Genomic DNA, 27918 nt, shown 5'->3' on the forward strand with positions numbered 1-27918 from the left:
CATCAGCAGGAGATGACTCTTTAAAGTAGAGATACTACATACTGATATACACCTGAAGTCTGCGGGCTGACTTCGGAGGGGCTGCAATCAAATTACCCATTTTACACCTTGTCTAACTGCATTGATGAAATAGGCTTGTTCATCATTAAAAGCAATTTATCTATCTTCTAGATTCATGGATCATTACACCCCCTTATTTTGAAGGTTTTAGAAATATTTTGTGGAAATATCAAGAATGTTGGTTTCGCCAATAATTTATCATTTTACTTCACAATCATTTGTTGATAGAGAGAGATTATGAAATCCCTTTAATGATACGACGTGCTGTTACACAAAAATTATGGTTTGGTTTCTCTGTGATGCAGTCGTTATAAGATCTCAAATTAAGCTAGATTAAACTCAAGAGTACAGAAAATACAACTGGAGAAGACACCATGGGATCAAAATAAAATCTGGCATTTAATGCAGGTTTTACAGGACTGCTATCAAGGCTTGATACTTACAGTCTTGTTACAGAAAATAATCACATCAGAGAAACTAGGGCTGGGTGAAATAAACCTGTACCAGATAGTAATACACCTGTCCACACCTGTGTTCAATGTGCTTTAAACTCACATGATGGGTATCAGATAAAGTAGAAATAAAAAGGAATCAAATAAAGAAATCTGTGTTACTTTCAGGGTGCTGTACATTTTCAAACTGCAACCATTTTCTGTGATTGAACTAAAGAAGCAGTCCCTGGAGTTTTGATGAAAATGCAGCTGGTAGGTGTGACTGCTTCCTCTTCACCTCTCAAACAGGTGTTCAGTCTCACTCTGGGGATGTTTCGTGGTGCGTTCAGGGACAACGGTTCCACACAGAAACAGAATTGGTCCGTTCTCACAGCTCAGAGCCAGGACTCTCACTCTGGGATAGACGGAGGCCAGTCCACATCCACAGACTGAGGAACAAACACACACACAGATTATATCTAACAGGTAGGGGTCAACAAAGAGCATATTTGGCTAAATAAAGGCTCATAAATTGATGATCATTTTATGCCACCAGGGTTTCTGAATCATAACATTAACAAAGGTCGTTTTTGTTGTGTATGATTTTCTTCTTCTAGTGTTCAGGAGCGCCGTATTATCCACTTTTCCTCTCCAAAACAAAACTAACTAAATAAAATCAGTAAAAACTTAACAAAGCAGTTTCAGGTTAATCTTAACGAGCTTCCACTAACCAAATCCCCACAAGAGCTTGCAAAAAATATGATATGTTGATTATACGGTTACATACTACTTTACAGAAGCACGTTGGCCATAAACTACATGTCCCACAATGCATCTCAAATTTGACTTTCTCAGAATTTGACTTTTTTTTTTTTAAATGTTTTTTTTTTCTTTCAAAATGTAACTTCTTCTTTTTTTTAAAATCATTTTTTGACATTCTTACTGAAGAGACTTGCAATTATTTGCCCTAGACTTCTGCTTTCAGACGTAGTTAATTATGAAGTTATTACCCTATCCGAAAATAATCCAATGCAGAGGCAATAAGGTAATATAATACATTATTTTATATATAATATTAAATATTTATATATGTATTTTTATATAGTCTTAGTTACAACCGGGCCTTTGAGTGCAACCATAATGCGAATGTGGCCCGCAATGAAATTGAGTTTGACACCCCTGGTCTACACAATTCTCTGATCATTTGAAATCCAGACGTCAATTAAGGTCTCATCTCAAGAACAAATGGATCATGTAATCAAACCGGTAGAACAATAATAAAAGCAGTTTCACTTTAAAAAACTGTGTTTTTCTAATGCATTTCAGCCGCCACTTAAGATCCAAACGCATCATGACTACAATTCTTCATGGGGTAAAAATATTTAGTTAAAATAATCCAAAATCTAATAAGAATTACCGAAAAGTGGCTAAAAGGTACATTTAAAACTGGGACTTTTCAGATATTTTAATTCTGAAAAGTTGAATAAGATCACAGATAAAGATTAATTCAGAGAAATAGCTCTAAATATATAAAGAGACACTCTACTGCTGTTCTTTCAATTGCATTTATATATGATATCACATTTCTGAATAATCTCATTGCGTTTCATTGTTGGAGGAGCTTGGGTCAAACGATTTTCATTGCCATTTCTTCACTGTAATTTATGTGCATATGCTGTTAAAACCTTTTAATCTAGAATTGAGTCTTTGAAATAGTTTCCCCTCACCTCCACGTCGAGCTCCAGGATGTCCGTGTCTGTTTTCAGCAGCTCACAGAGGTTCGGTGTGGTGCGGCCGAAGTCTCCGTGGACGAACTCTTTGATGTAACTGAGCGGACGTTCAGGAGCATTTCATCTGTAATCTACAGAATTTAGGGAATATGTACAGAAGTATACGACCATAATCACGTACAGAAGGAAACAACGGAACATTCTCGTATTTTCCTGATCCTGTGAGTGGAGGAACACTGTGTGGGGTGAGGATACGTGCCGGCCTGCGTCTTCATCTCCAGGTAGAAGTGATGCGAGTCCATGAAGCGAGTCTTCATGCTGTGAACGACTCGAGGACGGATTGCCAGCGCCCGCCGGTGCAAAACCCTCAGAGGAGTCTTCTGATCCAGAGTCAGATCCTGGAGGGAACAACAACAACAACAACAACAACATCAGATAATTGTATGTTTCAAAATGCATACAGTCAGTTTATTCCTGCAGCAGCTCTGGAACTCACTCTGTCCTCTTTCAGGTCTCATCTTTTCAGAACCGTTTTTAATCTGTAATTATTCTGTTTTTTTGTATATTTTAAGTTTTTTTAGTTAATTTTAGCATATAAAGTGTCTTTGAGTACCAAGATAAGCACTATATAAATAGAATAGATAGAGATAGAGATAGAATGGGAGGGATGAGACCCTCTTTAATGGTCTCACATGCAGAGCACACAGCACACACAGTGAAATGTGTTCTCTGCTTTTAACCCATGCTAGTACCAGGAGTCTAGTACTAGGAGCAGTGAGCAGCTATTGTACAGCGCCCGAGGAGCAATGGGAGTGAGGGGGGAAGGGGGTTGTCCGGTGCCTTGCTCAAGGGCACCACGGCAAGGCAGGAGGTGAACTGGGACCTCTCCAAGTAGCAGTCCACACTCCATATTTAGGTCTGTTCGGGGACTTGAACCGGCTCACAGTTCAAGCCCCTACCGACTGAGCCACTGCCGGACGTAACATGTATTATTGTTATTATTTCCACTGATTTAAATTGGTGGTCGCTCAGTACCTCTATTGGAGATTTGCAACCTTTTAAAATCCAGTTTCAAACTCAATTTAAAAACATTTAACACCACGTTTAAAACAATTCAGTTTCTAAACTTGACGTACAACTGATCATCACATCAATTCTAATTGACCAAATATGCATTCAGCACTTGGAGAGGAGTGCCACAAAAAAGAACAATAAAAAATGTGGGGAAACATAAAAAGGGGAACAAATCAAATAAAGGAATAACGTGTGTGTGTGTTTGTGTGTGTGTGTGTGTGTGTGTGTGTGTGTGTGTGTGTGTGTGTGTGTGTGTGTGTGTGTGTGTGTGTGTGTGTGTGTGTGACCTTGATGTCGTCGATGAAGGCGATGTCTTCACTCTGAATGGGTTTCAGGGTCCAGACGAGCGCCGTGTACGATTTGGTTTTGTCCTCCTCGCCCTCCTTCATCTTCCCCATGGCCTCCCTGAGGGAAACACAGCCGTCAGCCGCTGTGCTTTACATTCATATATTATATATAATCATTCATTAACTGAAGCTAAATGTTTAACCATGCAGGTGCAGCGGACACAGGAAGGAAAATGAAAGTAAGGTTAAATATTCTCAGGAACTGGAAGTCACCGGCTTTTCAGTTATTGTTAAACTGAAAAATGGAAAATGTAATTAAGTTTGGGATGTTTAGTGTTTTCAACTTAAAGGTGACCTATCATGCAAAATGCACTTTTGTACGTCTTTTATACATGCAGATGTGTCCCCGGTGGAACTCACCAAGTGTCAGAAAACACAACCCTCTCTATTTTCCTCCATACCCAAATCTCTTAAAAAGGGGCTGCAACGGATCTGATACAGACTGATCCAGATCTGAACACTTCTATGACGTCACAGAAGTGGCGCTACGGCTATTGGGCCAACTCCACCAATTAGGAGGAGACAGCCACGGACATTGCCGTTCCAAAGCGCTGGAGACGCTGTAGTACATATGCCAGGCCTGTAGATGGTGCTGTTCTCACAGAATCAGCCCATGATGCAAAGACAGTGTTAAATTGAGCGAAATGAGGAATGGCTAAAATGCATGATCTGTTTGGTATTTTGAAAAATAAAAAGTATAAATATGCCTTATATAGGTATGGTCCTACACTATATTATTCAAATATAGCATGATAGGTCCACTTTAAGTCTTAAAAAGTAAGGGTAAGGTGGAAGCAACAGAATCCAAAGCACTGTGAGGTGGATTTTACTGGTTTTAAAAGTCGTTATCCGTGCTGAGGATCCTTTTACTTATTTTTTATTATTATTTGTTATTCTACAAAGACAAACATTGGATGTATTGACTTGTCACAAAGGGTGAGGAGGGAGCGATGATTGTTATGAACAAGACGATAAATAAAAGGTGAGATTTTACAGTTTCATATTTTCTCACCTGGACACAATCTGCAGGTCTCTCACTTTGATTTTGTCTGAAGAATTGTTGATTGTCTAAAAAAAAAACACAAAACAAAAACAAGGTTAGGTCGAATATAACATTTGAGGACATATCTCAACATCTATCTACCTTCTTTAGATCTTAACGACTTCAAGAAAATCAAAAGTAATCAAATGCTGGCTGAAGTTGTTCAGATATTAAGCTTGGAAACAAAGTGTTAACTCCTCCTAATGAGCATCAGAGGAGATATAAGGGAAGTGTTTCATCTGTAGTTTGTGAGGTGATGAAGATGAAGATGACCTCCTGCAGCAGCTTCATCTCCGCTCGGCTCAGTTTGGATCTGTGAGGATTCAGCAGCTCCATCGCAAACGGACGACCTGACAATCAGAGAAAAATGTAAAGACACTTAATTTGTATGCAGTGGTAAAAAGCTCCTCGCAACACGAGGAAATAAGCCATTGTGCTAAATAAGTACTTTTTAATTCAGGACTTATAATTCAGTGTTTTTAGACTGTTTTCTTAAATCAATAATATCTTCTTCTCTATCTATCTTTATATATTGTCCATTATTGGTTATAAAGTGATAAAAGTCAAATGAAACAGCGAGTCTCACCGGTTCCCAGAGTCCGGACGTCCACATCCTCTCTGCCAGACGAGGAGAAATTAAATCCTGTGAGAGAGTAAATAAGGAACATTATCATTTCCATATTAAACTCTGTCCTCCAGCTGCAGACACACCGAGCTGCAGACACACAGAGCTGCAGGCACACCGAGCTGCAGGCACACCGAGCTGCAGGCACACCGAGCCGCAGACACACCGAGCCGCAGACACACCGAGCCGCAGACACACCGAGCTGCAGACACACCGAGCTGCAGACACACCGAGCTGCAGACACACCGAGCTGCAGACACACCGAGCCGCAGACACACCGAGCCGCAGACACACAGAGCCGCAGACACACCGAGCCGCAGACACACAGAGCCGCAGACACACCGAGCCGCAGACACACCGAGCCGCAGACACACCGAGTTGCAGACACACAGAGCTGCACACACACAGAGCTGCAGACACACAGAGCTGCAGACACACAGAGCTGCAGACACACAGAGCTGCAGACACACAGAGCTGCAGACACACCGAGCTGCAGACACAGCGAGCCGCAGACACACCGAGCCGCAGACACACCGAGCCGCAGACACACCGAGCCGCAGACACACCGCGCCGCAGACACACCGAGCTGCAGACACTCAGACTCACCTTCCGATCTGAAGGAGGAGAGGACGGACTCAGCGATCAGCTCCTCCACCGACGACTCCATCCTCCGCTCGCCGTCGATCACCCAGGGAGTCTGAGGCAGGCTGCGGCTGTACTTATTGTACCTCCCTGGACAACAGAAAGAACATCAAGAACAACATCAGGAACAACAACAAGAACAACAACAGGAACAACCTCAGGAACAACATCAGGAACAACATCAGGAACAAACTCAGGAACAACAACAGGAACAAGATCAGGAACAACAACAGAAAGAACATCAGGAACAACAACAGGAACAACAACAGGAACAACAACAGGAACAACATCAGGAACAACATCAGGAACAAACTCAGGAACAACAACAGGAACAACATCTGAGGCCTGTACTACGAATCCAGTTCAACAGACCCTGGATATGTTTGAGTTAGCCGGCTTACCTAATCCTAACAAACGCGTTCTCGCTAAACGGTCCTACGACGCTGGTTATCAACTCGGTAACTCAAGCCAGATTTTCTCTGTCCAGCTGAGTGCGCGTTCACATGAAAGGGGCGGGGCTAGCAACATTTGACCAATCGCAAACATGGAGAAGCGTACTGAGAGCGCAGCGTCATACTTCCTGAATGAAAAGTCAATTATAATATTAGACATATGAAGAAGTTAAACTTTAAACATCCATGACTTAAACACTTTATCCAGGATAAAAGCCACATAGCTGCACCTGCAAGGTGAATACAGCTGGTACAAGAACAAGTGTTTGAATGCGTACATTAACAGGTTTATGATATCACTGCCCCATCTAACACACGATCTGACTTTAATTACATTTGTCTCGAGTGTTTCGTCAACTTAATGTGTTGCTTAAAATAATACTTCTGCATACAGTATGTGACACTGAGTGTTGCACGGCCAGATACGGCTCAGCTGACTCAGATAAGGAAATATATGATAGATTATGACGTGATATGATATGAATGATAATGGGACACATCGACGTCTGCACTCACAGTGCCGCCGCGGACTGTACGTAATGTTACTCTGATCCGGTTACTTATGTTGTGGCAGATATTTAAGTAAGCTTTCTTAACGCTAATGTTATAATAGTCAGATTGCTCTGAAGATGGGAGGGGATATTCTATTAATTTTAACGTGCACAAGGTCGGCCGTCTTTCCTGCAACGGCAGCTTTTCTGTATTTCCTTTCTCCTATAATATGATCGCTTTAAACTCCGCACACTGAGCTCTGATTGGTCAGCAGGCGGTGCTTTCACTGAGTTGATCTCTTAGCCTGCAACCTAACCTGCTCCGGGGCAGGTTAGCCGTTCAGCATAAGTTACCATGGAGATCTAGCCTGCTAAAAAGAGAACCAGCGTCGTAGGACCGGAAACCCAGAGTTTTCCCTGAAGTTAGCCGGCTAAGCGAAAATCCGGCTTCGTAGTACAGGCCTCAGGAACAACATCAGGAAGGGAAAAAAACAGAACTTATTGTACCTCCCTGAACAACAGGAACAGTAAGAAGACCCAGTTTTCATTGTGTGTTTATGTGTGTTGGGTGGGGACAAAGACTCTGTTTTTTTATATAATAAAGGAGCTTTATTGGCATGACTATATCTAATAAATAAGTAAATAAAGAATAAATAAATGTGAAGTAGTTGAAAAATAATGTAAATATGTTTTAGTTTTTAAATGTCATTAATATCGCTCCCTCTGTGTGTGTGTGTGTGTGTGTGTGTGTGTGTGTGTGAGTGTGTGAGTGTGAGTGTGTGTGTGTGTGTGTGTGTTTACCTGCTACAAACACACACTGGTGGAGGCACTGGACGTCCTGTGAGCTGCAGCTGCTGGCTGGCTTCGCTGGTGGACAAGCGTAATGTCTGACAAATAAAAACAGTAATTATTTCAAACAGCACTTTATTAATTAAATAAATAAAGAACTGTAAGACCTAAAAGGGGGAAACTTACGTTAGAAATTTGGTGTCAGAAATCTTTTCCAGAGCTTTGACCACCGCCATCCTGGTGAACACCGACTGCAGGAAGAGAAACACACATATTTTAATCAGTGTTATAATATGTTTAACTGCACCTCACTGAACCTGTTAGAGACAGTATTTTGTTTATAAAAAGGGCCGCCTCATTGTGACGTCTGTAGTCAATTAGGTGTAAAGGACTACAATTCCCACCACACCTCCTTCACAGAGAGACAGTAAGATGGGCAACCTGTCGGAAAGACGCCATCGAGGCACAGTTTTTAACCGTAAAGTTAAAGAACCCTATCCTTAGAAAGAAAGAGAGAGAGAAAGAGCACCTAAGTTGTTTACTATTTTATTAGAGTTTTGTCTCTTTTGTTTGATTTGTCTCGACTACTGTAAAGGCCTGTTTTCTTTGTTTTTATGTGTAAAAGTGTATTATTTTAATTAGAGTAAACGCAAAACACATTATCAACACACCACTGGAGGCTAAGCAAATCATCCAAACGTGAGTTAAACTAATCTTATGGAAGGAAACGCGTTAGAAGTGTCTGTAAAAGGCATCTAAGTGGCTTGGACAGAAAGCATGGAACCTCTAGCCCAGGGGCGCCCACACTTTTTCAGCTTGGGAGCTACTTTTAAAATGACCAAGTCAAAATGATCTACCTACAGGGCCCAATCTGTGGCCCCACGCAAAGTCATGAGGCCCTCTGTGCCGCCAGCGTCGACGGGGGTGGGGGGCTAGTGAAATGCGAGGTGAGGTCCCACGCAGTCTGCGTGATCTGTGTGTAGGGAGGGGCGGGCCTGTCTACCTACATTAAAAATGCTAAACATATATTTATTTATATATATACTGAGTATACCTGTATTTTGCAGGTGCTCAAAGCGCACATATTAGACATGTGAGAGTCATTACTGTGGACATTACCCACAGGAGCAAACTCGGGTGAAGTGTCTTGCCCAAGGACACAACGGGCCTGACGCAGTGGTTTCAAACTGGAGTTCACCAACGCCCCTTGATCTGATGATCAACGCTCTAACCCACAGCAGGATGGTGTGGTTGATGGTGTCGAATGCTGCGGTGAGGTCGAGGAGGATGAGGATGTTCAGGTTGCCGGAGTCAGAGGAGAGGAGGAGGTCGTTTGTGATTTTCAGAAGAGCTGTTTCTGTGTTTTGATCGGAAACCGGATTGAAATGGCTCAAAGAGGTCACTCTCAGATCTACCCACAATACCTTTGCGATCGACGTATTGGGCACCGCAGCTCTAGCCTTTCACTAACTATTCATTAAAGAGGAACTTTCTGGTAGTGTTGTTCTAAAAGACTGACTGAAAGGAAACTGTGAACTGATTTTGTTTTATTTATTTTATTTGTAGGCCTATGCTTCTAATACTGGTGCAAGTTGAGGGTGTGTGTATGTGTCTGTGATGTACATGGCTTGTCCCTCTGTTGCTTCCTCACCTGTTTGTTCTTGGTGGGTCTGAAGCAGTCGGCACACGTTGTTGCTCTGTGAGGAAACAGGAAGTGGAGCATCGTTTAAACACACGTCTATCAAGTGATAAAGATCAGAGGTCACCTGTGTACTCCTGGTGATGTGTTGGGAGAATACTGAATGTACTCTTTCAATATCAGAGTAGCATGATCACAAAGGTATCCCAACTGTGAACATGACAGGATGTGTGATTAGCTAGAAGAGCATCAGGACTGTTTGAGGCATATGATAGCTCTGTGATTAACATGATGATTCAGCCTCTATGGAGAGAGACATATGACAAGCATGATCATTTCAGACGTGGAGCTAATCTGAAGTAAACATTGAATACTGCTTTCTATTCCTCCATCTTGAGACTTTGTGAGAAGTTTGAGATTTAGAGAAAAAGTCAGAATTTAGAGAAAAAGTCAGAATTTAGCGATTTTAAGAAAAAGTCAGAATTTAGAGATTTTAAGAAAAAGTCAGAATTTAGAGATTTGGAGAAAAAGTCAGAATTTAGAGATTTTGAGAAAAAGTCAGAATTTTGAGATTTTAAGAAAAAGTCAGAATTTTGAGATTTTGAGAAAAAGTCAGAATTTTGAGAAAAAGTCAGAATTTTGAGAAAAAGTCAGAATTTTGAGAGAAAGTCAGTATTTTGTTCATGACAGGATGTATAATTACTTAGAAGAACCGGTATTCCTCCATCTTGTGACTGTAACTCCCTCTCTTGTATCAGAATCAGAAAACCTTTATTAGTCCCAAAGAGGGGAAATTTGCAGCGTTGCAGCAGGAAAGAGCCACAGACAGCTTAGTGTTGCATATCTGAAATGCGTTAAAGTACTAAGTTATATCAGTATATCAGCATGTGAAGGACACTGTTCAGGAACTAGTTGATGCTCTGTATGTGATGACTACTTCCATTCTGGAGAGGATCATAAATACATGGATCCTGAGATTGAAGCTCAAGCCGGAGACGAGTGAGAGTTTTCTAACATAATGAATAAAAGAGGATGTATAGTCGGGAGAACTTCAGAGGGAGGAGGACTCACAGGAAGTGGCAGTCAGCGTCCGTCTCCTTGTGGGTGAACCCCACAGAGATCTCGAACAAACTCTAAAGAAAAACAGAAAAAACAGACTGTTGTTTTAAATATATACACTTGTATTATTTAAATGCGTTAGAGGGAGAAAACATGAATTAAATCTATTGTATACATTGAAAATAAAAAAATATGTATAAAAAAATGAATTTAAATAAAATAAATAAAATAAATAAAATAAATAAAATAAATAAAATAAATAAAATAAATAAAATAAATAAATAAAATAAATAAAATAAAATAAATTAATAAAATAAATAAACCCGACTGAGTGTTTCTGACGTACCCTGGCAACCACAGCGACGCCGCCTATCTCCTTGGCGACCAGACCCTGCAGGACCCACTTGAAGGCCTCCTTCACCTGCACCACGTCATCCTTATCCAACGCCATGCTTTTCTCCCTGAGAGACAACAAGAAGTTAAACTACACCGTGACACTGGACTGATGGGAGGTTTAAAATGGAGAAGATAAGATTCGCTCACTTCAACTCCTTCTTCACATGCAGCCAACAGGAGTGCTGCAGGAGTAAAGACAAAAATGAATGTTATATTCCTTTTCATTAAGCTGATGCATTGGTCTTAGAATAGAAACACCCATCAAGAAACTGAACACCTTATTATGTCAACATATTGTAACATATTGTCCTCGAAAGTTTTGGAAGTGTTAACTCTCCACCTCCAGCTCTTGAGCTTTTTTCAGCTCCACTCAAATGAACCTCACCTCACAATTTATTAAATGGCTTAGTTGAATACTCGATTCTGATTGGTCAATTCAGAACACTTGACACGTTGTTAATCCAGTAGTACAGACCGCTGTCAAGGACTTATTGACCCTTAAGGACGCTCACATCTGAAGAAAGAAGTCCGGTTGATTGAACTGTATACAGTTTGGCTGAAACTGGGACACAGAAAACAGCGGAGAAGTAACGGGGCAGAAACCCTCCTTTTTACGCAACGGTCCAGCCATAGACATCAAACGGCAAAACATATTCAGTTGCCAGTTACTTTGGCATTAGGGCAGCGATATCTAGATACTTTCCACATGATGAATTGTGCTACTATTAAAGCAAGCAACGATGTTTTCAAATCTGTAATCAAAAAGCTCCGCAAAAACACTATCGAAGGAGTTCCTACCGTTGCTACGTAGTTCAAACGGTAACAACGGACTATTTTTCTTTAGCGGATGCATGTCATTTTAAATAAATAATAGCCTACTATTTTTTAAATCTATAAAAAGCATTTCAATTAATATTGGGAGTCATATCGTTACTTTTTTGAGAATGTGGCTTCGCGTCGGGATCCTGACCGGGTGTTCTATTCCCCATAATGACCGCCTCGCTGCACATTATCCCTTACTTAACATGTTAGTGATAAAACAAAATAATAGAGATGTCCCGATCCGATCACGTGATCGGGGATCGGAGCCGATCACGTGATTTTCAAAAGATCGGAACAAAAAAATCGGGGATCGGATTTTTTTTAATTTTTTTTATTCAATGTTACAAAACAAAAATGACCATGTTCAAGTCTTAAAGTCATCCTGAGGCCTTAGTTTTGGTTTCAAATTACAGAACATCATGTATGTGTTGCTTCTTTGGGGCTTGTTTTCATAGACCTGGTTGCTTATTTCTCTCAAATCTGTCAACAGAGTGGGCAGGGCGCAGTGTCTAATTGTAGCAGTAAGCTAACGAGTACTGATAAGCTTTATTTTGTTTTGATCCAATGCTGCACAACTGAACTGATCCAATGCTGCTGTGAAAGAAAGAAGCTATATCCATGTTGGATAGAATATCCAATTTAAATAAAAAAATAACCTTAAGGGACAACTTGAATGCTTTTTTTTCTCTTAATGCATTGCATAAAGATCGGATCGGGAAAAATCGGTATTGGCAAATTGTCAAAATCAAATGATCGGAATCGGATCGGGAGCAAAAAAAGGTGATCGGGACATCCCTACTAAATAATATAATATTCTTTGGAAAGAGCTGTTCTACATAACTTATTTTACTTTTGATACTTTAAGTACATGTTTAAGATAATAATAATTTACTTTTACTCATGTAATGTGTTTAATTCAGGGATTTTAAATTGTAATTCAATATCTTCAGACTGTGGTATTTATACTTTAAAGAGGCCTCATTATGCTTTTCCCTCTCCTGATGTGTGTTATATAAGTGTGTGTAAATGGTCTGCAAAGGCTCAAATCCATGTGTTACCTCCAAAGGGATTTTCTCTCCCACACATATACAAAAAAATAGATTTTTGAACATGAAAGCATTGAAACATGTCAGAGTAGAGACAATAAATACAAATATGACCCTGAAAATTTGCATAATATATCTTCTTTAACCTAATCAAAGTAGGGAGTATTTCTTCCAACAATGGTTAAATGACATCACACACACACACCACACACACACTGACCTCGCGGACACACAGCTGAGCGGGCAGAGACACAGACAGAACCAGAGTTTCAAGCTCGTACTTTTCTGCCTTCACCTTCTCCGCTATCTGTGAACACAAAACATCAAGGTCATCTGACGCAAGATACAATCTGACAATGTGTGTGTGTGAATATGGAACTGCACACACACCTTCACGGCCTGAGTCGTGCCACAGAGTTCCTGTAGGATGCCCAAACACGCCACACACACACTCGGCTCCTCCGTCAGTTTCTCCTCCGCAGCGTCTTCCTCTGATGGAGCTTCAGTCCCGCTGAGCTCCAGTTTCGCTCTTTTGCTCGGCGGGTCATCAGCGGGTTCATCAGTTGGTTCTGGTGCTGTTGCATCATGGGATTTGTTGTTTTCTTCTGTGGAATCTGCTGCTACTGAATCTTGGGATTTGCCGTTCTCTGTGTTGCCGATGAACGCTTTGAGTTCTTTGAGTGTTTCCTGGTGATAAATGACACGATGCAGGATGGATCAGCCAGTCACTAGCAAAAGAGGGTGCACTTAGACTGATTCATATTTTGTTATATTCGTTAATGTTATCATAGTTTTATATCTGTGTTTTTTATTTTTGTTTTACTTTTATCTATGCACCACGACACCAAGTCAAATTCCTCGTACGTGTGAACCTACCTGGTGATAAACCTGATTCTGTTCTGATTTATATGAGGCTCCCAGAGGACTTTTCAAAGGCTTATAATTAAGTATAGCAGGTGAGTGTTACCTGGTGGGGCTTCCTGTAGGTGGCCTGGACGCTCACGCAGCAGAACCTGAGGACGCAGCGAGCGCAGCAGCCGGCCGACAGAAGCTTCTGGACCACGGGTTTATCTTTCTCCTTCAGAGGCAGCATGACTCCAGACTGCAGGAGGGGAAGAGACGATAGTTAGGAAACACAGGATGATCAGGGCTGGATCACATGACAGTTAGTGACTAAGTATGCATGTCACATACAAACAAAACTTCTGGTTAAACCTTTCGAAGTGTGAGAATTAAGAGCTATTCCGTATCCTTATATAGCTTCTTTGATATGGACAGATATATAGACACACTTCAAACCTCTATCATATATCTATATACACATCTACCTATATATACAGTATACGCCTTCAGCTTCCATTCCCAGATCCAGTGCTCACACTTAAATAACTTTCTATCTGTTGTAATTGTACTTAGAAGTTGGAAGAATAGTTTTGCCAGAGCAACACTTGTATTGTTAATCTCAGCTTGTTCATAATAATAATAACATTTTATTTATAGCAAGGTGCTCATAGAAACATGTTAAAATGTATAAATAATTACAATAACAGCACACACACATTTTAAACTACACAGTAGAGGCAGTATAGACACGTTGTGCCTCTCCACCTCTGTTCCTTACTTCCTACTTGCTACCCCTTTCCCTCAACCTATCCTAAGGGAGTGCATGTACGTAGACATGTTAGTTTAGCTGCTATAGGCTTAGACTGTCGGGGGACACCTTACTTCTTCCTTCTCTCTGTCTGTACCTGCGTACTCTCATGTTTCGAATAACCCAGCTTCCCCCAAATTTCTTTTTGGTGTCTATCTACGCCGCGATCCTGAGTCGAGGCTGATCCTGTTGCTGCGGTCCTGTGTCCTGGATCCTCTATCCTGAGTCCTGGACTTCGAGTCGTGGCTGAACCTGTCTCTGCGGTCCTGCCTGACTCTCACCATACTACTTCCCTGATGGCTCCCACAAGATTGCTGACATCCTCGTGGGTTCATCTTATTATTATAGACACATGTGTCTATAATAATAAGATTTACAGAATGTAAATGTATGCATTTCCAAACATTTGGTCTACCTATGTTGTAAATGTATTATCTTTTCAATTTACACACGGCATCTATTGCACGTCTGTCCGTCCTGGGAGAGGGATCCCTCCTCTGTTGCTCTCCCTGAGGTTTCTCCCATTTTTCCCTTTAAACTGTGGGTTTTCTCTGGAAGTTTTTCCTTGTATGATGTGAGGGTCTAAGGACAGAGGGTGTCATATTGTCATATTGATATTCTGCACAAACTGTGAAGTCCACTGAGACAAATGTAACATTTGTGATATTGGGCTATATGAATACACATTGATTGATTGATATTGTGCACTAATCAAAGAGAAAAGGAACCTGTTCCTTTTTAAATCTGCACATATTTTGGTTCAAAACAAACCCTTCATATGAAATAACATCAATGTATAAGACCTTAAATCATTGCACCAGTATAGTCCTCTATAGATATATGACTGTGGCCCATCAAGCTTTTGTGGGGGGAGATTATAAACATTTGAATGGATCTGTACATGATGTATATCATCAGCTTCTGCACGAGAGACTGAAAACAGCCGTTGAAGCAAAACCATGCTTGTTTTCAACCCAGACTCTGCTAAGCTAACTAAGCTAACATTGATCCATAAAGAGAGTTATTAGACACACACAGCACACACAGCACCGACAGCAGCAGCTCAACACAGGAAACACACCTACCGATCACTGATGTGGTGAATTCACGAAGATATAAGGAAACAAAAACAAGACAGAGCTCAGTTACTTCAGTTACTTGCTAACATGTTTCATCCTGAATGCTAGCTCTGCTACAACAGACCAAGCTAATCAAGGCCAGATCCGTTTTTATTAATTGCATGATACAGTTTCAACGATAGGAATTAATTAGAGGATACAAAACTCAGCATGTAATCACCTATTATCTAAATGTATAATCCAGACAAAAATTAAAATATTTGACACTTAAATAGATTTACTCAAAAAGTGTTATTAAGTACGATTTTGAGGTACTTACTTTACTTGAGTATTTCAATGTAAAGCAACGTTGTACTTCTACCCCACTTCAATTCAGATTTAAATTGTTTACTTTTCCTCCTCTTCATGTATGTAATACCTTTAGTTACTTCACAGATGTGGATGAATGATGTGAAATCTAATCAAGTGTTAAATCAGACTTTAGTTCCACCTGGAGTACAAGCTACCCTGCAGTATAAAAAGTCATTCAGACTAGCTGCACCTTTACCAGCTTTGGGAACACTTTAATGATCAATCATTATAAAACACATCATATATATTATTCTGAAATGGACTAATCTGCACAATGACTACTTTTACTGTCGCTACTTTAACTATATTTTGATGATAATACTTTTAGTTATATTTTGAATGCAGGATTTTTACTTACACTTTTACACTCTGGTACTTCTACTTTTACTTAAGTACAAGATCTGAGTACTCCTTCCACCTCTGGTTAGTATAATAAACATGATCTAGAAAACAAACTATGCAGCTACACTTTTTTATTGAAGGACTACAAGAATAGTTTTCTTTGTTTTTTTATTTTATTTTGATGCTAATACTTTTGTATTCCTACACTCTGGCACTTCTACTTTTACTTAAGTCCAATATCTGAGTACTTCTACTTTTACTCTACTACAATATCTGAGTACTTCTACTTTTACTACAAGATCTGAGTACTTATACCACTACTACGGTTATAAACATCACTGTCATTTGATTTTTTGTCTGATCGGCAATCGACGCCTCATGTCTTAAAACGTCATCACGTCGCAGTTTGACAGCCTGCCCTCTTCCTCTGTACGCAGCAACCGATTGAACCGAACGCTCTCGAAGGTTCTGACTGCGACACCGGGTGGAAATTAACTTTCTATCTGAGTCCATCCGCAGCCGAACCGCGGTGTTACAGCTCCGGAACATCAGCGATTCCCTTCTCCATTATTCCCTTAAGATTTACCACCAATTATTAGGTAAAAAATGCCTGAAGCGATGGGATCAATGAGAGCCTCAAACATGGGGAGAAACAAAGGAGGGGCGTATGTGGACCGCGACAAGCCGGCCCAGATCCGCTTCAGTAACATCTCTGCTGCTAAAGGTAAGATTTAATAATATCAAATATATGTGAAACTGCTAATATCCTGCACTAAACCTCACAGTCTAGTGTCTCATCTGTGGGCAGGGAACCGTTATTCAGTCTTATTAGCTTCAACCAGGGCCAACATCTATTTTTATCAGCCATATTATGTGATTTAAATAAATAACTGCTAATTTAAGAAGTGTTTTTTTTTATTCAAACTAATCCGCTTTGTTATTCTGCACATGTGACATGCACCGGTTCCTTATTTTATACTTAAATTGTCCCTTAAATTGGGGTGGCTTCCCTCAAAGCTCTGTAGCTTCTAGTAGCTTCTAGTAGCACGAGACAGCAATTTTATGCAAAAACGCACTACAGTTAAGTTAAAATGCGTATAATGTAGTTAAAATGGCTAATATCCTGCACTAAACCTCACATCCAAGTCTAGTATCTTAGCTGTGGGCAGGGCACCGTTATTCAGTCCTATTAGCCGAAATCTCATTAAGAAAAGTAGTTTTTTAGCAGCCTTACTATGTGGTTTAAAGACATAACTGCTCATTTAAGATCTTTTTTTTTTTTAATTCAAACTAATCCCCTTTGCTATTCTGCACTTGTGACATGCACCAGTTCCTTGTTTCTACTCAAATCTCCCTTAAGTTGGGGTGGCTTCCCTCAAAGCTCAGTGTAGCTACTAGTAGCATGCAGCATGAGACAACATTTTTAATGCAAAAACGCATTTAAGATAAGATAAATTGCTTATAGTGTAGTTGAAATGGCTAATATCCTGCACTAAACCTCACATCCTTAAAGTCTAGTATCTTAGCTGTGGGCAGGGCACCGTTATTCAGTCTTATTAGCTTCAACCAGGGCCGACATCTCATTAAGATAAGTCGCTTTTTACGACACATATTATGTGATTTAAAGACATAACACTTTGGCAGCTAATTTAAGAAGTGTTTTTTAATTCAAACAAATCACCTTTGCTATTATGCACATTTGAAATCCATCAGTTCCTTGTTTCTACTTACATTGTCCCTTAAGTTGGGGTGGCTTCCCTCAAAGCTCAGTGTAGCTACTAGTAGCATGAGACAACATTTTTAATGCAAAAACGCACTGAAGGTAAGAAAGTGCTTATACTTTAGTTAAAATGGCTAATATCCTGCTCAAAACCTCACAGCTAAGCCTAGTATCTTAGCTGTGGGCAGAGGAACGTTATTCAGTCTTATTAGCTTCAACCAGGGCTGAAATCTTATTAAGATAAGTCGTTTTTAATAGCCTTTTTATGTGATTTAAGAACATAACATATTAGGCACTCACTAAAGAGGTGTTTTTTAATTCAAACTAATCCCCTTTGTTATTCAGCACATGTGATATGAACCATATATTTTTGTTTTAATGCTAATTTAACTCCATTTTGGGTGGCTTTCAGTGTAGCTTCAAGCAGCTTCAGACAATATTTTTAATTCAAAACGCACCAAGACTCTTGTGTCTCTGCAAGATGCTCATGACTCGACACAATCTCAGTTTTAGCTCAGGGGCCTTAGTGATGCACACTGAGCCATATATGGACCCGGGCTAAGCTGCAGATGAGACTGTAGTAAAATATGTTTTTATATTATATACTGGGGTGTTCAATTAATAAAACCGTAACACAGGAGGATACATAGGCACATACAATCATAAAAGTGCATCACAGATTTCAAGGGTTATTAGATGTCTAGCTGATGAACCCGATTGCCTTTTTTTGGGCTTTGGTCTTGCTCGTGAATTATTGATGTGCTTTGTTCATTATATTATCCTGAAACCTACAGATGCAATGTTGTCTAAGACCCACATTAATTTTAAAAGACATGTAATTTGTCGGCTTTATTTGTTGTAGCAACTCCAATAAACAAAAATGGATATAGTAGATTTTGATTAATCCTCCCTGAACCATGAATGTTGAAGTTATTATTTTTTAATATATGACATGCATACATATTGAAGCCTAACGATGCAATATTTACTATGTGTACTAAGACCAAACTTAACAATTCAAATATGTTTTTTCGTGTCAGCTTTAAGCGTTCTGGTAAAATAATGTGTTTTTAATTTGAAGTTCATGCTTATGAACCATGCACGTTATCAATTTCTCTATACTGACCCATCCCTTGTTTGTGTGGCAGCTGTTGCAGATGCCGTCAGAACCAGCCTGGGGCCCAAGGGCATGGACAAGATGGTCAGTACACATATTTCTGTCTCAATGCTAACTTCACCCAGCTGTTGTGTCATACTCGTGGTCCTAAAGCAGATGCTCTTTTTCTCAGATCCAGGATGAGAAGGGTGATGTGACCATTACCAATGATGGAGCCACCATCCTGAAGCAGATGCAGGTCCTCCACCCCGCCGCCAAAATGGTACGTATTTTTATAAAGCACCATTTACAGATCCATATACCTTTTCAGTCTCATTAGCCTCAACCAGGGCCGAAAAGTCGCTTTTTAACGAGACATAAGTGCTCATTTAAGGGTTTCTTTGTAATTCAAACTAATCCCCTTTGCTATTCTGCACATGTGACATACACCTGTTCCTTTTTTCTACTTACATTTGTTTCTTAAGTTTGTGTGGCTTCCCTCAAAGCTTTCAGTTTAGCTTCTAGTAGCATGTGAAAACATTTTGTTTATGCAAAATGCACGTTCAAATATGTATAATGTTGTTAAAATGGCTAATGTCCTGCATAAAACCTCCCATATGAGGTTTTACCTGATTTGAGATACATGTCGATGGACTGCTCTTTTAAAAGTTGTTTTTAATGTTTGTGTTTTGTAGCTGGTGGAACTTTCCAAAGCCCAGGACATCGAGGCTGGAGACGGCACCACCTCTGTGGTTGTGATTGCTGGAGCTCTGCTGGAGGCCTGCTCCAAGCTGCTGCAGAGAGGTAAGAGCTGCAACACATTGAACCAGACACAAAACTAACCCTTATTGTAAATGCTTATCTCTGCAGTTGTGCTTTGCTATGGAGGACTGATGTTTCAGCGGTTTAATTGGCAAATATAAGTGGAATGAATCACAATTTTTGTCAGTATCCACCTGTTTTTCTGCTCAGTTTTCATTCAGGCAAGTTAGTGGGGTAGTGAGAGGGGAAAGCTGTCATGTTGTTTGCATCAAAGACTGTTGATTAGACTGTCTCAATCTTTAGAGACAAAACCAGATCGTATTTGGCATTTTTGGATAAGAAGTACTTTATTGATGCCAATTTGGAAATGTTTGTGTTGCAGCAGCATATAAATACATGGCATTGTGCAATATAAATTAAAAAACAAGAAATAAACATGAAAGTAGAAAATATACATGCTGAATTAACAAGATATAAAGCAAGGTATTATACATACATAACATACATGGTTGTTCAATGACTTGTACAATCAAGCTACAAACACATTTGACTTATCATTAGTGTTGATTTGAATAGTTCTCAGTCCTCATGTTGACATGTTGTCCCCGGTTCAGGTATCCACCCCACCACCATCTCCGAGTCCTTCCAGAAGGCGGTGGAGAAGGGCGTGGAGGTTCTGACGGGGATGAGCCGCCCGGTGCTGCTGAGCGACCGCGAGACGCTTCTGAACAGCGCCACGACCTCTCTGTGCTCCAAGGTGGTGTCGCAGTACTCCAGCCTGCTGGCGCCCATGAGCGTTGACGCCGTCATGAGGGTCATCGACCCGGCAACCGCCACCGGGGTCGACCTGCACGACATCAAAATCATCAAGAAGCTTGGGTGAGAGAGAGAGAGAGAGAGAGAGAGAGAGAGAGAGAGATATAATAATAATAACAATAAAGCTTTATTTATATAGCACTTTTCATACAGCTCAAAGTGCTTTACAGAATGACACATCACAAGTTAAAAACAAACGTACTTCTTAACTTCTTCCCTCTTACAAAGGCGCTCCTGCAGTCTCTTCCTGCTGGAGCGTAAGAAACAGAGGAACAGTAATGTGGAAAGCTCTCCTTTTATTCAGTCCTGGTTGTCTCATCAACTGGGACGGGGAGTGTTCCTACATATTTAACATATCCCAGGGAAAAGATTGAGGCTGCTTGTTCTCTACTTGAGTATTTCAGGTGTTCATAGGTTTCTGGTGTGATCCCTTTTTTAGCGTTGAGATAAGATGTACTTTAATTTTTTTGCACCAGCGTAAAATAAAACAAGGCATTGCACATAATAACAGAATCATTTTTATGTTTTAAGAGGGATAAATCTGATGTTTGGTGTTTTTAGATGGCATTTAAGAATTCGTTTTTTTTAATTCATGACATGAAGAGGGATTTTAGTTCCACTCCTGCCGGCCTTCAACGAAGTAATCAATATTTTCCTCTCCTCTTGTTCTCCAGCGGGACCATTGATGACTGTGAGCTGGTGGAGGGCCTGGTGCTCACTCAGAGGATCTCTAACACTGGGGTGTCCCGCGTGGAGAAGGCCAGGATCGGCCTCATCCAGTTCTGCCTGTCCCCTCCCAAATGTGATGTGAGTCACCTGATCAATATCAGTATGTCAATGTAGATGTTTATTCTTCAAAAGAGATCAGAAACAAGTTTGCAAATTGCATCATCAATTTGAGTTCCACTGTTGGAAATGCATCAGAACACACACGTGCTAACGCCAGAACACACACACACGTGCTAACGCCAGAACACACACACACACGTGCTAACGCCAGAAAACACACACACACACACGGGCTAACGCCAGAACACACACACACGGGCTAACGCCAGAACACACACACACGGGCTAACGCCAGAACACACACACACACACGGGCTAACGCCAGAACACACACACACACACACGGGCTAACGCCAGAACACACACACACACACGGGCTAACGCCAGAACACACACACACACACGGGCTAACGCCAGAACACACACACACACACGGGCTAACGCCAGAACACACACACACACACGGGCTAACGCCAGAACACACACACACACACGGGCTAACGCCAGAACACACACACACGGGCTAACGCCAGAACACACACACACGGGCTAACGCCAGAACACACACACACGGGCTAACGCCAGAACACACACACACGGGCTAACGCCAGAACACACACACACGGGCTAACGCCAGAACACACACACACGGGCTAACGCCAGAACACACACACACGGGCTAACGCCAGAACACACACACACGGGCTAACGCCAGAACACACACACACGGGCTAACGCCAGAACACACACACACGGGCTAACGCCAGAACACACACACACGGGCTAACGCCAGAACACACACACACGGGCTAACGCCAGAACACACACACACGGGCTAACGCCAGAACACACACACACGGGCTAACGCCAGAACACACACACACGGGCTAACGCCAGAACACACACACACGGGCTAACGCCAGAACACACACACACGGGCTAACGCCAGAACACACACACACGGGCTAACGCCAGAACACACACACACGGGCTAACGCCAGAACACACACACACGGGCTAACGCCAGAACACACACACACGGGCTAACGCCAGAACACACACACACGGGCTAACGCCAGAACACACACACACGGGCTAACGCCAGAACACACACACACGGGCTAACGCCAGAACACACACACACGGGCTAACGCCAGAACACACACACACGGGCTAACGCCAGAACACACACACACGGGCTAACGCCAGAACACACACACACGGGCTAACGCCAGAACACACACACACGGGCTAACGCCAGAACACACACACACGGGCTAACGCCAGAACACACACACACGCGCTAACGCCAGAACACACACACACACACAGTTTCACTCACACACAGGTACACACACGCACGCACGCACGCACACACACACACACAGTTTCACTCACACACACACTGTTTCACTCACACACACACTGTTTCACTCAAACACAGGTACTCACACACACACACACTGTTTCACTCACACACAGGTACACACACCACACTCTCTGTAAAGGACCCCCTCATTAGGAGAAACCACACACACACTCCTCTGCAAGCTACACTCTGTGTCAGTAGTCCTCCGGGACGATTATCTGATTCAATTTTTATGTTTTGCTACAGCGACACCAGTTTGTTTCTGGGAGACATTTTCCCTCTTGTGGGATGGATGCTGGAGACACTGGGACACACTATATATTATTTTTAGTAAACACACAAATAATTTTTATTTATATAGTGCTTTTCTCTGACTCAAAATCGCTTAAAAGAAGCTGAATGTAGAAGCACTCCCACATTTGTAAACCTCTTTCTGATTGGCTCTGATGAACTCCTGTCATGGTGTTCCTCTCCTGACTTGCTGTGTGTTTTTCGTGCAGATGGATAACCAGATCGTGGTGTCAGACTACGCCCAGATGGACCGTGTGCTGCGGGAGGAGCGCGCCTACATCCTGAACATGGTGAAGCAGATCAAGAAGGCCGGCTGCAACGTCCTGCTCATCCAGAAGTCCATCCTCAGGTACATACACACACACACTCTAACACCATCACACACACACACACACACACACACACACACACACACACACACACACAGAGCTAACACCAGAACACACACACGACTAACACCAACACCAGAACACACACACACACACACACACACACACACACACACACACACACACACACACACACACACACACGACTAACACCAGAACACACACACTCAGTTTCACTCACACACAGGTACACACACCACACTCTCTCTAAAGGACCCCCTCTTTAGGATAAACCACACACACACTCCTCTGCAAGCTACACTCTGTGTCAGTAGTCCTCCGGGACGATTATCTGATTCAATTTTTATGTTTTGCTACAGCGACACCAGTTTGTTCCCGGGAGACATTTTCCCTCTCGTGGGACGGATGCTGGAGACACTGGGACACACTATATATTATTTTTAGTAAATGCACACAGAGATATAACCAGAACACACTTTGCTGTCCAGGGTTGATGGAGAGTTAAAATGCTTCATACTAACGACTAACCATCCGTTCACAGAGACGCTCTGAGCGACCTCGCCCTGCACTTCCTGAACAAAATGAAGATCATGGTGGTGAAGGAGATCGAGAGGGAGGACATCGAGTTCATCTGCAAGGTGAGCAGCATCCAAATACTCACAGATAAACATTATATACCTGTGCAGCTGATATGTTTAAGGTATTCTGATATTCTGTACAAACTGTGAAGTCCACTGAGACAAATGTAACATTTGTGATATTGGGCTATATAACTAAACATTGATTGATTGAAGGACATGTAAAGACACTTTTAGGCTCTGAATCGCCTCATTAACACAAACATTTCCCAAATTGGGATCAATAAAGTTTTATCTTGTCTTATTTTCAACTTGGTATTAAAGGTGGGGTAGGTAAGTTTGAGAAACCGGCTCGAGATACACTTTTTGTTATATTCCATGGAATGCTCTTAACATCCCGATAGCAATGAATATCTTAAGTGCTTTGACAAAAAATCCATAAACAAATGTCATCTGTGGAAGCCGTGGCGCTTGGCAGATTTTTTCCGGCTGTGTATTTTCAAATTCTAGCGCACTCGAGCTGGTTTCTCCAAAATGACCTACCCACCTTTAAGATAATGTATTTTTTACACAAATATTGTCATGTAAGTCTACGTCATACCACATTTAGATCTAAATGATGACCCTTTTTTTATCAGACTTTTATCGGCTTTGTTGGTCCGAGTAGCTGTGCTTTCTTTAAATATTTAAACAATGACATATATTAAATAAATTATAATCAGGAATGTGAAATAATAACAGTCTCCAGGCAAATAAGACAAGAAGTTCTGAAAATGACTTGGCCATAAAGAAACGCCGCCATTACGATAATGCTATTTTATTTCTATTGCGATGTTTACATTTTGGAATGTTTATTTCTAGTTTTTTTCTTTTTTAATGTACAATGCCATGTCTTTATGCTGCTGCAACGCAAACATGTCCCACATTGGGATCAATAAAGTACTTGTCTTCTTCCCTCTTACAAAGGCGCTCCTGCAGTCTCTTCCTGCTGGAGCGTAAGAAACAGAGGAACAGTAATGTGGAAACCTCTCCTTTTATTCAGTCCTGGTTGTCTCGGCAACTGGGACGGGGAGCGTTCCTACATATTTATCATATCCCAGGGAAAAGATTTAGGGTGCTTGTTACTTGAGTATTTCAGGTGTTCATATATATATTACCTCAGCTCTCTTTACCTGAAAACTTTAATACCCGTTTGGCTTTGATCATTTTGAAATTATCCCATGGGAAAATAAAACTTAAATTGTGAGCTTCGTCGATAATTCCCCAGTTTTGTTGGACTGTTTGATGCTTTCTATGAATGTCATTTACTAACAATCCCTATATCTTACATGTATAAATATTATGCACCCAGGACATCCTATCCAGAGATGATTTATTTGAAAATATTCCCATTTTAACAGTAAAGTTAAACAAACTCTCCCGTCTTCTCTCCTGCAGACTCTTGGCACAAAGCCCATCGCTCACATCGACCACTTCATCCCAGAGATGCTGGGGTCAGCCGAGCTGGCAGAGGAGGTCAGCCTGGACGGATCCGGAAAACTGGTGAAGGTACGCATCGAGAGGAGGCTCTGTACTGACAGTTTAAAATCAATGACGTGTATCCCTGGCTTGAAAACAATGTAAATAAGTTAAAGATTTCTTAAGAGAAGGTTAAAATAATATGGTTTTAAAATGCAAAACTGAGTGACTAGTTCAAAGGTTAAAAAGGTTTGAGTTCATAAGTATGTTTTACTTACTGTGAATGTGTGTTAGCAGTTCTTTAGAGAAAGTTAATATAATTAAATGTGGTTAAAAACTGTAAGTTAATGAGCATAGTTTGTTTACTGTGTATACGAGTCAGCATGCTTAGTTCACATCCTAACTTGAAGTTCACTTGTCAATCTTTGCTTTCCTTATTATAATTGTACTCAAATGGTCAGGCAATACGATGTCATTCTCAGGAAAAGGGGCTGCACTTAGTCCATCTAATCTATAGACATTAACACCTCCAGTAAACGTTGGATGTCCCCCCCCCCCACAGATCACAGGATGTGTCAGCCCCGGGAAGACGGTGACCATCGTGGTGCGAGGCTCCAACAAGCTGGTGATCGAGGAGGCCGAGCGCTCCATCCACGACGCTCTGTGTGTCATCCGCTGCCTGGTCAAGAGGAGGTCAGTCACTACTGCCGAGTTTATTCCACAGATATCACGGAGAAGGGATCAATGGGGGGGGAGAGAGAAACAATTCCTCCCTACAGAGATACAATCCTGATGCATGTTTTAGGCACTGAGTACAGGAACAGATTCCCTCTTACAAAGGCGCTCCTGCAGTCTCTTCCTGCTGGAGCGTAAGAAACAGAGGAACAGTAATGTGGAAAGCTCTCCTTTTATTCAGTCCTGGTTGTCTCGGCAACTGGGACGGGAAGCGTTCCTACATATTTATCATATCCCAGGGAAAAGATTTATGGTGCTTGTTCTTTAATATTTCCAGGTGTTCATAGATTTAGCCTCCCTTCCCTTTAGACTGCTTGTGTTTCTTAACTCACTGGAATTACTTTTTTAAATGTTCCCAGGTTTCACCTATTTACCTGACCTTTCTTTTGGGCACACATTGTGACATATTGTCTCTTTCCTCACCTCTCCTCTTCCTCCTCTCAGGGCTCTGATTGCCGGAGGCGGCGCTCCAGAGATCGAGCTGGCCGTGCGTCTGGCTGAATATTCCCGCACCCTGGCCGGCATGGAGGCGTACTGCGTGAGGGCGTACGCTGACGCCCTGGAGGTGATCCCCTCCACGCTGGCTGAGAACGCCGGGCTGAACCCCATCTCCACCGTGACGGAGCTGCGCAACAGACACGCTCAGGGAGACAAGTCGGCCGGCATCAACGTCCGCAAGGTCTGCTCTCCTTCTCCCCTTTTATTGAAATGTACAGTATATTATTTGTTTTCAGACCAGGGCCTACTGGCGGTCCCACGGTGTCGTTTAAAAACTAAAGGTGCCTTTCAGGTGGAGCTCCAACACGGTGGAACTCTCTCCCTATAGACAGTCTCTGTAGAAGCTTTTTTAAAAACTACTGAAGAAGACCTATCTTTTTACATTGGCTTTTGTCTCTACTTGAGATGTTGAGTGTTCTGTCCTCCACGTGGTCTGTGTTTTGTTTTTATGTTAACCTTTAATGTCTGCCTCATGATGTTTCTGTGGTCTTCATTTTAACTTTAGTTCTTTCTTGTGAAGCACTTTGTGAATTGTATTTATGTAAAAGGTGCTATACTAAATAAACGTATTATTAAAATATACAGTATATTATATATACTGTGCCCTTTTTTGTTCCAGTGACAGCTATATCACTGTTTTAGACACTAGTTTTGACTTTTCACAGACAAAATAATGAATCATTGAATAAAAAAAAGTTTGATGGATTAATCATTTAGCAGAAAACAAGTGCTATAGCAATATTAAAACTATTCTCTCACTGAATGTAATTTACTTGTGATAAAGCAGCATTAAAATACTGCCCACATGCTTCCCATAAGGCCGTTCATGCTTTTGTCTTTATTTTTTTTCCTCTGATATATTCGCCTGATTCCCTGACTGGTTTACTTTGTCTCACAGGGAGGAATCTCCAACATCCTGGAGGAGCTGGTGGTGCAGCCTCTACTGGTTTCCATCAGCGCTCTGACTCTTTCCACAGAGACGGTCCGCAGCATCCTCAAGATTGACGACGTGGTAAGACTCACAAGCTGTGGATTAAACTGTTTGAATCTTTTATTTTGTACTTCTCTACATCTGTTTCTTTCTGGCTCAGATCACTGCCATCAAGTTTATTCTAAAGTCTGTTTTCTTTGTGTTGTTTCAGGTAAACACCCGATAAAGAGATACAAGTTTGTCCACTGAGTTCTGTCCACGAAGCCTGCTCCTACTGCATGGACCAGAGGACTCTGTCAACGTCAGTCTGTTCAGATTTCCACTGTAGTTGTTACGTTGCGTAATTTAATAATAAAGGCTTTCTTTTTTTTGTTGACACTCCAGCTGTTGCCTGTGTGATTCTGTTGCCTCATTGTTTTTAATTTCAGCCTATGGGTAGTGGCCTTCTAGAGAGGGT

General features: G+C 41.5%; 2 protein-coding genes across 3 annotated transcripts; one reads left to right on the forward strand and one right to left on the reverse strand.

The window, feature by feature from the left end:
* Positions 1 to 440: 440 nt before the first annotated feature.
* Positions 441 to 15507, reverse strand: pus10 (pseudouridine synthase 10). Of its 2 annotated transcripts, none has more exons than XM_079683697.1 (18): positions 15382 to 15507; positions 13613 to 13747; positions 13036 to 13332; positions 12866 to 12952; positions 10925 to 10959; positions 10728 to 10842; positions 10394 to 10455; positions 9335 to 9380; positions 7870 to 7934; positions 7696 to 7781; positions 5916 to 6041; positions 5271 to 5327; positions 4958 to 5034; positions 4655 to 4710; positions 3583 to 3700; positions 2477 to 2619; positions 2219 to 2318; positions 441 to 940 (listed from the first exon to the last, which is right to left on the reverse strand). In XM_079683697.1, exons 2-18 carry the CDS (start codon positions 13736 to 13738, stop codon positions 902 to 904), a joined length of 1635 nt encoding a protein of 544 aa, XP_079539823.1. In that variant the 5' UTR covers positions 13739 to 13747; positions 15382 to 15507; the 3' UTR covers positions 441 to 901. The 2 variants fall into 2 exon arrangements, with proteins under 2 accessions (XP_079539823.1, XP_079539824.1); XM_079683698.1 differs by having other exon boundaries at positions 15378 to 15489.
* A 969-nt stretch (positions 15508 to 16476) lies between these two features.
* On the forward strand, positions 16477 to 27844 carry cct4 (chaperonin containing TCP1, subunit 4 (delta)). Its single transcript, XM_079669019.1, has 13 exons — positions 16477 to 16792; positions 18937 to 18989; positions 19078 to 19167; positions 19580 to 19688; positions 20261 to 20525; positions 21137 to 21269; positions 23121 to 23260; positions 23803 to 23899; positions 25277 to 25387; positions 25860 to 25990; positions 26477 to 26711; positions 27429 to 27542; positions 27673 to 27844. Exons 1-13 carry the CDS (start codon positions 16675 to 16677, stop codon positions 27685 to 27687), a joined length of 1611 nt encoding a protein of 536 aa, XP_079525145.1. The 5' UTR covers positions 16477 to 16674; the 3' UTR covers positions 27688 to 27844.
* Positions 27845 to 27918: the final 74 nt, after the last annotated feature.

This window comes from Notothenia rossii, assembly GCF_949606895.1.
Source record: "Notothenia rossii genome assembly, chromosome: 1".
NCBI classification, from domain to species: Eukaryota; Metazoa; Chordata; class Actinopteri; order Perciformes; family Nototheniidae; genus Notothenia; species Notothenia rossii.